The sequence below is a fragment of the Leopardus geoffroyi genome, chromosome A2, assembly GCF_018350155.1.
Source record: "Leopardus geoffroyi isolate Oge1 chromosome A2, O.geoffroyi_Oge1_pat1.0, whole genome shotgun sequence".
Lineage (NCBI taxonomy): Eukaryota > Metazoa > Chordata > Mammalia > Carnivora > Felidae > Leopardus > Leopardus geoffroyi.
Genome location: NC_059331.1, coordinates 169,272,258 through 169,288,779, shown reverse-complemented (window position 1 = coordinate 169,288,779; position 16,522 = coordinate 169,272,258). Strand labels below are relative to the sequence as shown.

Below are 16,522 nucleotides of genomic sequence, written 5' to 3'. Positions count from 1 at the left end.
GCAGATTATGCTGCTCAGATATTTTGTTTCTTAAAAAAATCTGCATTCCACTTTTTTGTGTGTTCCAGACTGAGACCTTGATTAGATTATTGGCAGTAGAGATGGGGAAGGAGTAATTGACAGATACTAGGAAATGAAGTGATTGTATCTTAGGGTGAAGAAGAGGAAAGTTTCAAGATTTTTTTTTTTTAATGTTTATTTATTTTTGAGAGAGAGACAGAGCTCCAGCAGGGGAGGGGCAGAAAGAGAGGGGGACACAGAGAATCCAAAGCAGTTTCAGGCTCTGAGCTGTCAGCACAGAACCCGACTCGAGGCTCAAACTCACGGAGCATGAGCTCATGCCCTGAGCCGAAGTCAGCTTCACCAACTGATCTACCCAGGCGTCCCTCAGGATGGTTTTTTAACAGGTGATTGGACCAGCCAGATCCAGAGTCCTGTTCAGTGAGAAGAATCTATTGGTGCTGGTTTTAACAGCAGGACATAAATGTTAGAAGAATTCATCCCAGATGTTTTTCATTAGTATTTTACTTGTGTTCTTAGGCACCGTCCTTCCAGCATTTCTCAAACTTCCCGCAGATGTTCTCAGGCAGGAGCAGGAGCGTGACGTGCTACTTTGGGGAGTTGAGGGTGGGAGTCAGATCATAGCGACCCCACAGGAAACCTGCTCCTATTAGGAATAGATGCAAGCCTGATATTCAGCGCTGTGCTCTATTAATGCTGTTGTTTTGTTGGTTTTGTTTTGTATTAATGTTTGCCATGACTTGATCATTGAGTGCCCCCCACGTGGATGCATCATTTCTAACCTTTGATGTCACAGAGCCCTGGAGCACTGCTGTTAGTTTTCTCACAACTGGAGAGAGCATGGGTGCAAAATTTACTTCTGGTGAAATATAAACTTTTTTAATACCTTAAACAAAAACAGTTGTTTACAAAACGAGTGAAAACTACATTCCATCAAGAAACTGATCCAGAAATGGCACTTTGAGAAGTGACGTGTGTAATCAGTGTGGCAGGTGTCAAGTCTGCTAGCAGGGACATGTGCAGTTCTGGCCATTAAAGACTCAGATATGGGTCTCAGGTTTGCCTACAGGCTGGTGTTGGTTGCTTTGCTCTCATTTTACTCAGATTGTAGACCTTGCAAATCTGTGGTGATTAAGAGATAGTAATACAGAACTTTTTCTTTACTAGTTTTGTAGGAAACTGTGAGATTGATTTGGAGATCAAGCGATATTTTTGTAGAGCTGGTGTGCAAAGTATACAGGTAAGGTTTTTAAAGTTTCAGTCTTCCAAAATTCCCTATGATGTATTCAAAAATAAAATTGTGAAGTTTTTATTAACTGAGAATTTCTTTGAAGTTTAAGTTTTTTATTTGTAGGTTATACTTGAGAGAAACCTGAAGTCAAATGCTCAGAAGTCACTAAGACGATCATGTGTCCTCCTTCTTGAGTCAGTAAATGGCCTGTGGAATTGTCTTCTGTGACATGTTTTGGTTTCCCATTTGAATTTAGATTCATGGTACAATGCGGGTGATCCTGGAACCGTTGATTGGAGACATGCCCTTAGTGGGAGCCTTGTCTATCTTCTTCCTTAGGAAACCAGTAAGTCGATGCTGATTTCATTTTTCCTATTCATTGGCAAGACTCTGTAAAGCAGAGAAATAGTCTGTCCTTCACTCTCTTTTCCCTTTTCTGACATATGAATTCTATGTTCATACCTCTTTAAAATGCTCTTAATGGAGGGCTTCATCTCTTAATAAACAGCTTTTTTCCTGATTATAAAATAGTGTTTGTTACAGAAAATTCGAAAATAGACTTTTTATGTAGTATTTATTTATTTATTTATTTATTTATTTATTTATTTTTAAAGGTTTGTTTAGTTTTGGGAGGTGGGGACCGAGGACCCAAAGCAGGCTCTGCGCTGAGCCTGGAGCCTGGTTGGGATTTTCTCTCTCCCCCTCTGCCCATCCCTGCTCGTGTTCTTTCTCTCTCTCAAGATAAATAAATTAATTTAAAAAAAAGACTCCCTCTTCCCCTCCCTTTGACTTCTAAGGCTCCTCCCCCTCACCTGGGTGGTCCTTACCTATAAAGCTCCTCTGGTAAGAGGAAGCAGCCTCTGACTGGCTTCCTGTCTTGGCCCTGTCTTCCGTAGACTTCACCACTGGGGTATCTTCCCAGGGTGCAGGCTGACCCACTAGGGAGCATCTCTCCCTCACAGTCCTCATGGTAGAGGTGGGGTCTGTCTCCAGCCTCCTTTGCTGGCACTGCCCCTGGTGAGCATCCCAGTGTCCAGCCTCAGGGCAGAATCATAATCCAAATAGTACCAACCCCATTATCTCTCACTGCCTCCTGTTGTCTTTTCCTTCTCCCAGAACACTGTCTTCATCCCTGTGTGTCCTTTCCAGAGACAAAGGTGGTCAGCTTTCCCCGTGTTCCTTTGATGCCGGACTGCCCTGTGAATTCTGGCACACTTCTTGTTAACTCTTTCAAAGCCACAGCCCCCATCTGTCTCCATACAGTTCAGTAAATGTCTGATGGGTGCATTGATCTGTTTCTCAAATATCTTTCCATGATATGCCACTTTTGTTACCTTTGTGAGTCCTTTCTGGAGGTACCATTAACATCATGTATAGTTTAAAATGGAAACGTTAATTTTTATAATTTGATTTAAATAACTTAATGCAAATTATTGTTGTTGGGTTTTTAAAATACGGGTTTATTTAGACTAGACTACAAGTGGTATTTTTTCTGTATGTAAAAACACAAGAGTTAAGTGTCTTTAAGTTGCTGCTAAAATTGCTGTTCTGATTTGCTTTTTATCGCTTAAATAATGGGCTTATTTTTAATGTATTTTAACTACACAAAACGCAGTGAAATTAAAAAGGCATTAAGGAATCTCTTAAAATTCAATTTCTTAAAATTTTAAGAAATGAAGAGCTCTATAAAAGATTACAATTCATGGGGCTTTTTCTACATACCAGTTATTTAAAAGCCTTTATGTTTAAGAAACTTTCTTCATTAATGAATATAAAAAAACTAATCTTTAGCAGATGGCAAAGTATTTTTAATTTACAGGAAATTTTTAACAATTAAAAGAAAGACCTTTTTTCAGTTCAGAAAACAATGAAATCCAAATCTTTAAATCTCCCTCAAAACTTAGCAATACTCTTCCTTAGGTTGGATCTTTCATAGGGTTATTAACTTTAAAAATAACGTTGTAATATAACTTCCAAACAAAATCTTAGTGTCAGAAATGGAGGAGTCTGTGAAAAGTTCAGAATCATTCATTTCCTTATATGGCAAGTAAAGTCTCCAAACATATGCTTTGGAGAGAAGGGATTTTTTTTTTTTCAGTTATTTTCAACTGGAAAATATGAATACAGAACTCACTGCTAGCTGCCAAGTAACTCCTTGTCACCCCAAGGAAAAATACAGCTAGAAAGATTGGGGGGGATTGGCTAAGCAGATGATATAAAAGTATAATGCCAGAGACTCTTATGAAACCTTTGCACATTTTTGTTCTTGTTGATTTGTTTAATTTTGTTGGTGTGCTACCTGCTTAAAAAAAAGAACTAAAAGTTTCTAAAGTGACCAACTTTTTTGGAGCACAGTGAAGGCGACGTGGTTAAGTGACAGACTTGGGTGTTCTCCGGCCTGGTCTTCCACACCTGGTCTTCCTCTTCTGACCGTGTGCTTTGCATGGTTTGTTTCACCTCTGTAAGCCCAGGTTTCCCCATCTGTAATGTAGAGATGAAACGTCAGTGGGTGTGTCCCCATCTGTAACATGGGAACTACTGCCTCACAAGATTAAATGCCAGTAGGTGCCTGGTGCATAGGAAGTCCTCAGATTTTTACGAAATCAAATATTTTCCTACATACAGGTTTAGCATTCGGGTGGGTCTTAACAGCGGAAGTCAAGGTTTGGTAAACACAATAACTTAAGTGAAGGTTCTGGTAAGGGCTGGAACAAGCCAGTGTCTCCCCCTGACACGTGTCCTGGGAGCTGGCCACTCACACTAACACGACTGTTGTTGTAATTTCCTCAGGCACACGCGCATAGGGTCCCTTTGGTATCCTCAGTTCTTTCTTTCCCTGGGGTACAGATTAGCCTAGAGTAAATCTAGGAGATGATCTGGGGCGTGCTGAGAATGCGTTTATCGTAAGAGGGTCCTCCCAGCTAGCAGACAGCATACATACTTCCTGAGTCTTTGAACCACAGATTGTATTTCTCCATCTGTAAAAATGGAAATAACATCTTCCTTTTACAGTGATTGTGAGAAGAACTTGAGTCCTGTTAGCTACAACTCCAGCAACTGAGATCCCTTAATCGAAGGAGGGGAAAAAAGGAAAGCCTTCATTTAAGTGAAATTAGTGTGTATTTGTCTCTCTCAAAACCTACTGGAATGCAGAGCTTGAAAGCCTTTGTGACTCTCATCCGTGCCTGTTAGGCCTTTGCTCCAGGCTCTCTCCCCTCTGAGACCACCTTCCTCGGGTCCTCCCGTTCACAGGCCAGAAACAAGGCTGCCAGTATACTCAAGAGGCAGTGCTCCCCTTCCTGGCTCCCCTTCCCTGTTCCGTCTGGGTCGGATACAGACCCCTGGCCCAGCTGGTAGGAGGAACGTTGCAGTGTATGAATCAGGCTCCTGGAAGCCAATTCCTGCAGCCCTGTGTGGAAAGGAAGGGCTGGCCAGACATGCCCACTAGAGTCCACCGGACAGGAGAGGGTCCCAGACTTAGAGGACACATCAAGTCCCTTGGGAGCTTTGAGGGTATTTGTCTTGGCGGGTGTTCTCCGAGTGTCTTCTTGGATCTCTGCTTCGATACCTTTCGTTGTTTTGGATAGTCTAGCCCTACCCCCAGTAGTTGGGATGAGGGAGCTCCCCATTGCCCTCATCTGTCCTGAGTCTTGGGGCTGGCCCTCTTTCAAGTGATCTCGCCTTCTCATGCGCGTCTTTGCTGGATCTTACGCAGGAGTGAGTGCGCACACCTACCTCCAGCAGTACAGGGTCTAATGGTCAGGGCTTGGGATGGTGTCCTGTGCTCCTCAAGACACAGCGTGTGTTTTCTTCTCGCCCCCCAGCTGCGGTGAGCCTTCAGCTGTGTGTCCCTCCTCCCAGTGGCTTCTCTTCCTTACAGTGGAAGGTGGCGTTTGTGTCTCCTGAAGCAGCTGCTTCCTCCCTGGCCTCACCCCTGCAAGAGACGCTCTCCCCAGTCTCTGCAGCACACAGGCACTGCTCTGCCCACAGTGGGTTGCAGATGCCCCGTGTCTGGATTCACTCTGGCTCACCTGAACTGGCCTTTAACAGTCAGGATCTAGCTGGAACCTCTCAGTTGCCCTGTGGTACCTCAGCCACTCTCGGAGTCTCCCAAAAGGAAGGGCTGGTGGCCCTGTCACCTCCGCCGTCTGGCACATTCAACAGTGATGCTCTTTGCAGTTTTCGACATCCTGGAAAGAGCATCACCTCGGGGAATCTGGAAGTCCCAGGAGTAACAAAATAAGGAGAACATTCTTGACTTGACCATCAGTGAAAACTGACTAACTGAAAAACTCTGGAGAGGGGCGGGAGGCACCAGTCTGTATTTTATCAGGCTTCCCAGATGATTCGTGGTCTGTGCTGTACAACTTAGTGCACCTAGAACACTGGCATATAGTAAGTGTGAAATCAGTTGTATGTTTTACTGCATCCATCAGACCATGCATTTCTGGAAAAGCAGAGAGGAGAAAGGCATGTCTGTGGTTTTCATGACATGAGCAGATTGGTTTGTGTCGTTCCAGTGGAACTGGAACCACGTCACTGATCCCGTTTCTCCCAGAAGAGTGACAGCAGCCCAAGAGAGTGATTGGGAAATCTGTCCCACTGGCTCTTGAATTTCTCCCAGAGCTTAGTCGTCCCAGGGCAGGGGCTGGGCGGGGCGGGGTGGGGGCCACGACCTGGGTCCCGGCCCTCTCGTGGCTGCCTTCTCAGCCCTCACACTCACATGTGCGTTCACGCTCACACTTGTTCTCACACACACGTTCTCACACATGCTCATTCTGACACACGCTCACGTTCTCACACGTGCCTTCACACTCACACTTGTTCACATGTGCACGTTCTCTCACACTCGTTCTCTCACATGCTCGTTACCTTGCACTCGTTCTCACATACACGCACACTCGTTCTCATGTACACTTCTCCCCACATGCTCATTCTTACACATGGTCTCAAACGTGTGTTCACACTCACTTGTTCTCATGTATGTTCATTCTCACATGTGTTTGTTGTCACATTCTCACATTCGCATTCACACTTATACTTGGTCTCATGTACACTCATTTTCACACTCATTCTCACATGTTCTCAAACATGCTTACTCTTTCTCACACTTGTTCTTATACACACATTCTCACACATGCATTCACACTCACTTGTTCTTGTGTACATTCATTCTCACACGTGCTCGTTCTCATGCTTGTTCTTACACACGCATTCTCACGTGTTCACACTCACATGAGAGAGTTCTCTCACATATGTACGTTCATTCTCATGCACTTGTTCTCTCACGCTCATTCTTACACATACACACATTCTCATATGCTCTCATGTTCGCACATACACTTGTTCTCACACAGACGTTAATTCTCTTACACACTTATTCTCTGGTACACTCATTTAAAAAAAATTCTTTTTAGTGTTTTTTTGTTTTTTTTTTTTTTTTTTTTTTTAGAGAGACAGAGTGCAAGCAGAGGAGGGGCAGAGAGAGAGAGAGAGAGAGAGACACAGAATCTGAAACAGGCTTCAGGCTCTGAGCTGTCAGCACAGATCCCGACACAGGGCTCGAACTCACTGCGAAATCATGACCTGAGCTGAAGTCAGACGCTTAACTGACTGAGCCGCCCAGGCGCCCCTCTGATAACACTCATTTTTACACATCACTCACAAGTCACGTGCTCATTTTCTCACACACAAGTTCTCCCTCCCCTCTCTTATGCCTTCTTCCTCTGTGGCTCTGGGCTCTTCCTGTCCCTATCTCCCCTGTGTTCAAGGATATGACAGCCCGTCCTTCAGGCCCTTGAAAGGGCCCCGTTTCCTGGGGGCTTGTCTCTTGCATTCACATCCCTTCTCAAACCCAGCTGAATCCTGCCCTTCGTGAATCCTGTTCCTGCCTCCCTGGTGTTTTGTTTCTCTGAGCTTGAGTAACATTTAAATGCATCTCATGGTTTTTTGGTTTTTTTTTTAACGTTTTATTTATTTTTGAGACAGGGAGAGACAGAGCATGAACAGGGGAGGGTCAGAGAGAGGGCGACACAGAATCTGAAACAGGCTCCAGGCTCTGAGCTGGCAGCACAGCCCGATGCGGGGCTCGAACTCACGGACCGCGAGATCGTGACCTGAGCCGAAGTCGGCCGCTTAACCGACTAAGCCACCCAGGCGCCCCCATCTCGTCGTTTTGACAGGGGTCATGAGAGTAAGCCGTCTGTCACCTGATGTTTTATAATCTCTAGTTTTTTTTTTTTTAATATTTTTTAATGTTTATTTGTTTTTGAGAGAGAGACAGAGCATGAGCGGGGGAGGGGCAGAGAGAGAGAGGGAGACACAGAAACCCAAGCAGGCTCCAAGCTGTCAACACAGGGCCCAGCGTGGGACTCGAACCCACAAACTGCGAGATCATGACCTGAACGGAAGTCTGATGTCAACTGACTGTGCCACCCAGGCGCCTCTATAATCTCTAGTTTTAATGTCGCTTCCAGGGGACCCATTAATCTTTGGATGTTTCCCAAGCTTTCTGATAGAACAACATGCCCCAGGCTCATTAGTCTGGAATCAGCTGTTTCTTCAGAATCCCTTGGAAAATGTGTTTAGAGGTCATGATCAGGGCGCTGGCCACTGCCCATTGCCCCGCTGCCATTTGCTTCTGCACCTGTTCTTTCGGTGGGGGATGGGCACCCAGTATGAGGGGATGGGTGGGGGAGGCGCCAGCATGAGTTTATATTGGTAGTTGCAATAAATTTGTATTTCATTTCTCTTACTCTGAAAAATAGTTTTTCAGTACTTCTTAAATTTTTTTAAGTTTTGGTCTGTGCGAAACAAACTTTTGACTCTTCTGGTTCATACTTGTTTGTAACTATCCACTTCTCAAAGGGATTTGAGAAGTTTTATTGCTGCAGCTATATGGGTAATTGAGATCATGCCATTTCTTATAGTATTTCTTCCACGAATATAAAGCACAAGTCAGTGTTTCTAATCAAGCTTTTTTTTTTAACCTGTCTATATCCACTAAACGGAATCTGTTTCTTTTTTTTTTTTTAATTTTAACGCTTATTTATTTTTCAGACAGAGACAGAGCATGAATGGAGGAGGGTCAGAAAGAGAGGGAGACACAGAATCCGAAACAGGCTCCAGGCTCCGAGAGGTCAGCACAGAGCCTGACGCGGGGCTCGAACTCACGGACCGTGAGATCATGACCTGAGCCAAAGTCGGACACTTAACCGACTGAGCCACCCAGGCGCCCCGGAATCTTTTTTTTTTTTAATGTTTTTATTTTACTTTTGAGAGAGAGAAAGCATGAGAGGGAGAGGGGCATAGAGAGAGAGGGGGCGACACAGAATCCAAAGCAGGCTCCAGGCTCTGAGCTGTCAGCCCAGAGCCCGACGTGGGGCTCGAACCCACAAACTGTGAGGTCATGACCTGAGCTGAAGTCAGAAGCTTAACTGAACTACCAGGCGCCCCTGAATGGAATCTTATCTTAGCCAACTATGTAAGAATTATTCTAAGTAAATACCCAAATACCCACTAGAAAAATGAGCAAAATAAGATACAAGTAATGAATGGATAGAACGTGTTCCGCTAGTATCAGGAAAATGCAAATTGAAACAGTGATAAAGTACCATTTTTTTAACTACCAGGTGTACTGACTTTTACTGTCGGTTTTTGATGAGGGTAAAAAGAAAGAACATTTTATACATTTTGGGTGGGAATTTAAATCAGTACAGCATTTTTTTCTTTAGGGCAACTGGGTAGCATCCATCAACAAAAAATGAACATATGGGGGCACCTGGCTGGCTCAGTCCGTGGGGTGTGCGACTCTTGATTTGGGGGATGTGAGTTCAAGCCCCACATTGGCTATGGAGATTAATTTAAAAAAATAAAAATCTTTGGGGCACCTGGGTGGCTCAGTTAAGCATCTGATTCTTAATTTCAGTTTAGGTCATGATCTCACGACTCGTGGGATTGAGCCCCACATAGGGCTCTGCGCTGACAACAGAGATCCTGTTTGGGATTCTCTCTCTTTCTCTCTGCCCTTACCCTGCTCGTGCTCCCTCTCTTTCTCAAAATAAACTTAAAAATTTTTTTAAATAAATGAATTTAAAGTAAAATAAAATTAAAATGAAAAAAAAAATTTTTTTAACATTTATTTATTTTTGAGACGGAGAGAGACAGAGCATGAACGGGGGAGGGGCAGAGAGAGAGGGAGACACAGAATCGGAAGCAGGCTCCAGGCTCTGAGCCATCAGCCCAGAGCCTGACGCGGGGCTCGAACTCACGGGCCGTGAGATCGTGACCTGAGTCGAAGTCGGACGCTCAACCGACTGAGCCACCCAGGTGCCCCAAAAATTAAAATTTTTTTAAAAATGAGTGTATATCTTTGAACAAAACTTTCACGTTTTACATGCCAGTCTACATATGCTATAAGAACACATATGTAAGATTTTCACTGAATCATAACTTATAATAAAAAAGAAATTATAAATACTCTAGGTGCTCATCAATAGGAAAGTTATATAAATTATTATTCGATTTTACTGGAGGAAACTGATATTATCTAAAAGCAAAACAAAAAAAGAGATGGTTCTCCAGGTACCAATAAAGGACAGTGGCTTTGATTTTTCCCAAGCGAAAAGCAAGGTAAGGTATAGGACAGTATTACGTACTACCTCATTTTGTTTATAAAGACACCTGTATGATTTGATAATTGGAAATAATCTGGATACTTAATATTTTTGCCCTTTCTTTTTTAAAACAGCTGATAGAAATTAATTGGACAGGACTGACTAATCTTCTCGATATCCCTGGATTAAAGTAAGTATGATGTCATGGCCTATGGTTAGCTTGTTTATGATATAATGTGCAGTTCTAGTGTCATGGGAATAACACAGAACGGGTAAGGCCTGTGTCCAAGGCAGACTCTGAGCCTTTTCATAGGCTCTCACATGTGACTCAGGTGAAGAGACTCAGATTCCTGAGACCTGCGTCTGAGGCATGGGGACTAAGTGAGTGAAAGGGGAGTGGGTGAGAGTGTTAGACTGGGTCCCTCACCCTTCATTTTACTTTTTACTCATCATGAGGCATCTTTCCAGCTTTGGTGGGTTTGTTTTTTTTTATTTTTTTACTTTTTTTTTTTTTTAAGTAGGCTCCATGTCCAAAGTGGAGCTTGAACTCATGACCCTGAGATTAAGAGTCACATGCTCTACCAACTGAGCCAGCCAGGTGCCCCAAGTCCCCAAGTGTTGGTGTTTTAGAAAAGTAGCAGCCTTTTAATAACTTGTAAGTTAATTTTTAAATTTGGTTTTTATTATTTTCCCAGAAAAATAAAGGAAACTTCAAAAATGAGTATATATTATAAAACTAGCCTTCTGGGTTGTTTTCATGCTGTGCTGCTGCCTTCCGTTCCGCCAGCATCCCCTCCCGGAAGGCAGGTGTAGGCACTGGCCTGGGAACATGTAGTATCACCCAGGAGTCTGGGTGTGAGAGCTGAGAAACCTGCAGTTTCTGCCTTGTGTCCCTGGGAGTCCTTCGTTATTCTGTAGCAGTCTCACATTTAAAACATGAGGGAATTTGGGGCACCTGGGTGGCTCAGTCGGTTAAGCATCCAACTTCAGCTCAGGTCATGATCTCACAGTTCATGGGTTCGAGCCCCACATCTGGCTCTGCGCTGACAGCTCAGAGCCTGGAACCCATTTCAGATTCTGTGTCTCCCTCTCTCTCTGCCCCTCCCCCACTCATGCTCTGTCTCTCTCTGTCTCAGAAATAAACATTAAAAAAATTTTTTATAAACATGAGGGAATTTGCCTAAAACAAGCTTATGAAACTGTGAAGGGCACATTCCTGCTGTGAGGGAAATGAAGGCTTCCTCATTGGGTCACAGCCATCTGTCTTATCTAATGGAAGGCAACTGTTTGTGGCAAACCTGTTAGTTGTTGCCAAGCAGAAGGTTCTAGAATCCTGCCTTTGCTATTTACTTTTGTATTTTAGGGTTGCACTATATCACTTACTGGTTACAGTTACATAAACGTTTTAATGTTTTTTTTTTCTAAAATAACTCAGAAATTAAAAATTTTTTTCTATTCCTGTGTGTTTGTTTATGCCCCTAAAATGGTAATTGGAAAGAACTTTATTTTGTTTCATTATCAGGGAAAAGTTAGGACTTTAATAAAGTGAGGCATAGTGGGGCACCTGGGTGGCTCAGTCGGTTGAGTCTGACATCGGCTCAGGTCATGATCTCACAGCTTGTGAGTTCGAGCCCTGCGTCGGGCTCTGTCCTGACAGCTCGGAACCTGGAGCTGCTTTGGATTCTGTGTCTCCCTCTCTCTCTGCCCCTCCCTTGCTTGTGCTCTGTCTCTGTCTCTCTGCTCTCTCTCAAAAATAAGTAAACATTAAAAAATAATAAAGTGAGTCCTAATAATAAAAATCTTTTTTAGGTACTGTGGTTTTATGGGTCTAGAAAATACTGTTACTTTAAAAGATCTTTGCAAAGAACAGACAACTTTAAGAGTTCTTGAAGTATTCATTAGGATTCTTGTTTGCAAGCAGCAAAGCCAACTCAACTGGTCTTAAATAAAAAAGTAAATCAATGAGTAGGGGGCGCCTGGCTGGCTGTCAGAGAAACATGTGACCGTGGATCTCGGGGTTGTGAGTTCGAGCCCCACATTGGGTGTAGAGATTGCTTAAATAAATAAACCTTAAAAAATAAAGCAAATGAGTAAATAAATACTGTTTTTTAAGACAACTTGTTCGTGTATCCAACCAGTAAGGATTGAGTGCCTGCCATGAGCCAGCCACTGTTGTTAGTGCTGGAGTGTAGCTATGAACAGAACAGCCACACTCCTGTTGTGGAGCTCCACTTCCAGTGGCTCATTCCCAGCCCCTGTTGCTGGGCAGGCTGGAGCATTGTGTGGATGAAGTCAGGCAGGTGTTGGTGTCCAAATGATGCCCTAAGCACTCTGTCCCAATCTTGACTCTGCTGTTCTCTGTATGGGTTTGTTACCAGGCAGGCTCTTGCTATGAAGTCGCAGCTCCTCTGTTCTTCATGCTTAGCAACTTCAGTCTAAAAAGAACCTTCCGCTGGTTCCAGCACAAGTTCCAGGGCTGATTTCTGTTTGTCCACCCATCCTTGGACAGATCCTGTGATTCTGATGACCAGGTCTTCTGCCTGCTCCCAAAGGAGGAAGAGAGGACCAGGGTGAGGGGCTGGGGGCAAGCAATGGAAGAACCTGCCCCAGACCTCTCATCCAGGCGGACAGATGCTAGGCAGCCAGCAAAACAACGGATCACTGTTGCCATTTAGTGTGGAAAATGTGTTCTCCTTTGTATATCATGGGAGGGCTGAAATAAACACAGCCTTGTCCAAAGCAGCTACCCTGTAAATAGCATCATATTAGTTGCCTTACAGGGTGAGCCAGAGGGCGTGTTTTGCCTTGGCAAGCCTGCAGCTGGGGGAAGTCAGTCCCAAATCATTTATTTAAAAGAGAGATACAGGTGCACCTGGCTGGCTCAGTCAGTAGAGCATGATTCTTGATCTTGGGGTTGTGAGTTCAAGCCCCATGTTGGGTGTAGAGCCTACTAAAAAATAAGAGGTGCCTGGATGGCTCAGTTGGTTGAGCATCTGACTTCAGCTCAGGCCATGGTCTCGTGGTTCGTGAGTTCAAGCCCCGTATCACGCTCTCTGCTAACAGCTCAGAGCCTGGAGCCTGCTTAGGGTTCTGTGTCTTCCTCTCTCTCTGCCCCTCCCCTGCTGGTGCGTGGTGTCTCTCTCTCTCTCTCTCTCTCTCTCTCTCAAACATTAAAAAAAATACTTAATAAAAAATAAAAAGGGAGATCTATATCACACACATGTCTGTATACATTGAGATACATATATACGTATACTCCATTTTATTTAATGCTTTTTTTTTTTTTTTTTTTTGTCAGAAAGCATGCGTGGGGGAGAGGGGCAGAGGGAGAGTGAATCCTGCGTAGGCGGCACGCTCAGCGTAGAGCCTGACATGGGTCCCGATCCCACAACCCTGGGATCATGACCAGAGTCAAAATCAAGAGTTGGACACTCAAAATGATTGAACCACCCAGGCACTCCTAATTAATGACTTTATATGTAGATAGGTTCTCTTTATATAGTAATAGCTTTAACTATTTTATGTATAGAATTTTATGCATGAGACACACAAAATACATACTTATACTTAGTATTTAGAGAAATACATTTATCATTAAAAATATATACTCATGTATCTTAGAAGTATAGAGGGAAATACCATTCAGAAACAAAGTCATGGGACACGAGCGTCCAACTCTTGATTTTGGCTCAGGTCATATCCCAGAATCGTGGTATTGAGCCCCACATCGGGCGCCGTGCTGGGCATGGAGCCTACTTAAGATTCTCTCTCTCCCTCCCTTTGCCCCTCTCTTCCTTTCACATGCTCTCTCTCAAAAAAAAAAAAAAAAAAAAAGCTATGGTATAAAAGGAATATATAAAAACATCTTTTTAAGTAAAATTGTGTATTCATATATAATATATATAACTTATACATAATTCTGTAAAATTTATATAATAATATACAACATTCTGTATTTGTATTTTGTATTTATATAATATTTTGTATTTTATGTTATAAAAGTAAATAGTAACTTTGAACCTAATATAATGAAATCTCGCCTTGAGCATTATAAAATGAACCTCTACATGCTGTATTCATTGATTATGAAAACGAAAGGTATCATAAGATAATCTTGAATTGCTGCGCTTTAGCTTAAATTTTGACTATCCCCACATGTTCCAACGAAGAGCCCTACGAGGATCCTAAGGAATGAGAATTAGGATAGAAACAAAAGTGAGGTAAAGAGGCAGCAGTTCCAAAGGACAAAGAGGACTGGACACGATAGGAAGCCCTTCCAGTGTGACAAGATCGTGACAGCAGCCGGGACAAGCAGAGGGGCAGCCGGGAGCAGCACCGCAGCTCGGGAAATTCTGGAGGAGCCTGGACATGTGCACAGGGGGATAGAAAGGAGAGCAGGGGTGAGGCACCAGGGTGGGCCTTCTGCTGCTTTCCTGGGTGCTGGGCCAGAGCCTGCACAGCTGGGTGGGTGGTGAGGCGGTCAGCCTGCCACCATAGCAGCTAGGGGATTCTTGAAAGCAAGTCGTCATCAAAGGGCTGTCTGCTTCAGCAGATTTTTTTCAGCAGAAACAAAACCAGTATTTTGGAGGGGGTGGGGGATGCCTGAAGTAAGAAGTGCTCCGGCATCCAAGCCCCGAGGACCGCCTCACACCGCTGCGTAGCAAACACGTATCCTGTGTCTGCCGCCTGAAACCCTCTGAGTCTCTGTGGCATGTTAACGTCTGATTAGCCGACCTTTTCAGAGAGTTGTTGTCCGCGTTGTCTGTGGGGTTGTGGGTTTTCAGTCCTTTTTCCATCATGAATGGAAACGTTCTACGTAAGGTAAGCCCTGTGCCTCGTCATTGTATTTGGATGCCCAGCTTGCAGTGAACATTCGGTTTTTATTACTCACTGAACAACAGTGACTTCCACTCTGTCCCAGTGGTTATTTTTATATGTACGGTTACTTTACACATTTATGTTAATAATTGTAACATCTGAAAAGTCCTGGCAAGAAGTAAAACTCTTCTTAAAAACTTTCCAGTTCTGGTTAAAGGCGTTCTTCCATGGCAATGAAACTTCATTTACATGTGCTTTCAAAAATGTTGTCACATACATACTGCTTAATTCTCAAATTTATCCCAAAGAGTAGGCAAAAATATATCAAAAGTACATTGGTTTCTTTATCCTCCACAGCTTTATACATATTACTGAGTTCTCTGGGCAGTAGTTAATTCAAAATTATTACAGTGGTGAGTACCCAAATACAGTGTGAAGAGAATAAACTGTAAATTCTTCTACTTCATTGGGACCTATGGACATATAATGAGAGAGAAATTTAATGTTAGAAACATGGAATGAGTAGATGGATGTTTGTTATGGTATTCTCTGCACTTTTGTGGATGTTTGAAATATGCTAAAAAAAAATTTAATGTATCTTAGTATTAGGTCAATGATAAAGTTACATAGAATGTATGAAACATTTAGAATATTATGAAATGTAACCAGAATATATTACCTTGTGTTTTCAGCTCTACTCAACTATATATCTCAACTATACATGCACACACACACGCGCACACACACACACACGTGTGTGTGTGCGTGTTTGTGTACATACACATATACATCCCACATAATGGTCACCATAGCCATATCACAGCTACTGCCTTAAAATGCTTGTTTTAAATACTGTTTTGGAGAAATTCGACAACTCCAACCCTGTAAATGGGATATTAGATCATGTTTGTGCTTAACTTTGCTGTTAAAGGCAAGACCTACTATTGATGTGCCTGATAGTTGGTTTGTTCTTTTTTATTGCCCTCCTAATAGTGGTCTGTCAGATACCATCATTCTGGATATAATATCAAACTATCTGGTGCTTCCCAATCGGATCACCGTTCCTCTTGTCAGTGAAGTTCAAATAGCACAGTTGCGGTTTCCTATACCAAAGGTAAGTATGCCTGCGCCCCTGTTAGCACTTAGGTGTAGATATGGGACGGCCTGTCGCATATTTGGGTGTTGTAACTTGCTGTGGTTCTCTTAGCAGTGACCTTGCCACATGGATCTGGATGTGATAGTTTGGCCTGTCACAGTTCTTGAGGGATTGGGTAAGGTACATCACAGAAACTTCAGGGCAATTCTTAATCCTCAGCCGTGAATATCCAAGGTGCTTATAGGGATTTAATCCTGCAAATGCTATTCTGCAAGTCCTAAAGGACAGCTGTGACAACTTAGTTGTCATCTCAGAAAGCATATACTATTTGTAATAACAGAATCTAAGAGCTTAGTACGCGATGAGAACTTTGTGTAATGACTGGTACACGTTTTCTCTCAGAGATGAGAATATGGTCATCTCGAATCCTTGAATAAGTTAACGTGGCAGCAGCAGTGCTGCTGTTACCAACTGCCCTGGATGAAATGGGAAGGCAGGCCTGGGTCTCAGAGCACAGCCCTCCGGCTTAATAGCAGCTTTGGTCTTGGGGTGTATTACTTGGCATGTGTGGACCTCGTTTCTTCATCTATAAATTGGGGATGGTTTGCCTAGCACAGAGTTAGGTCACAGATATTGGAGTCACCTTCATTTGAGTAGACTAAGCAGCCTCATCCCACAACTGAGAACTTGCCGGTCAAGGACCTAGAATTCCCTCTAATGGTCAGACACGTGCTTGGAGTG

General features: G+C 43.3%; 1 protein-coding gene across 4 annotated transcripts in view; it reads left to right on the top strand.

Moving 5' to 3' along the window:
- Window positions 1-16,522, top strand: part of ESYT2 (extended synaptotagmin 2) — an 82,304-nt gene that overhangs the window by 34,450 nt on the left and 31,332 nt on the right. For all 4 annotated transcript variants that reach the window (XM_045496363.1, XM_045496364.1, XM_045496361.1 and 1 more), the window contains exons 5-8: window positions 1,189-1,261; window positions 1,509-1,598; window positions 10,002-10,057; window positions 15,679-15,799. In XM_045496363.1, coding sequence (XP_045352319.1) covers window positions 1,189-1,261; window positions 1,509-1,598; window positions 10,002-10,057; window positions 15,679-15,799 — 340 coding nt within the window. The remainder of the gene's footprint in view (window positions 1-1,188; window positions 1,262-1,508; window positions 1,599-10,001; window positions 10,058-15,678; window positions 15,800-16,522) is intronic.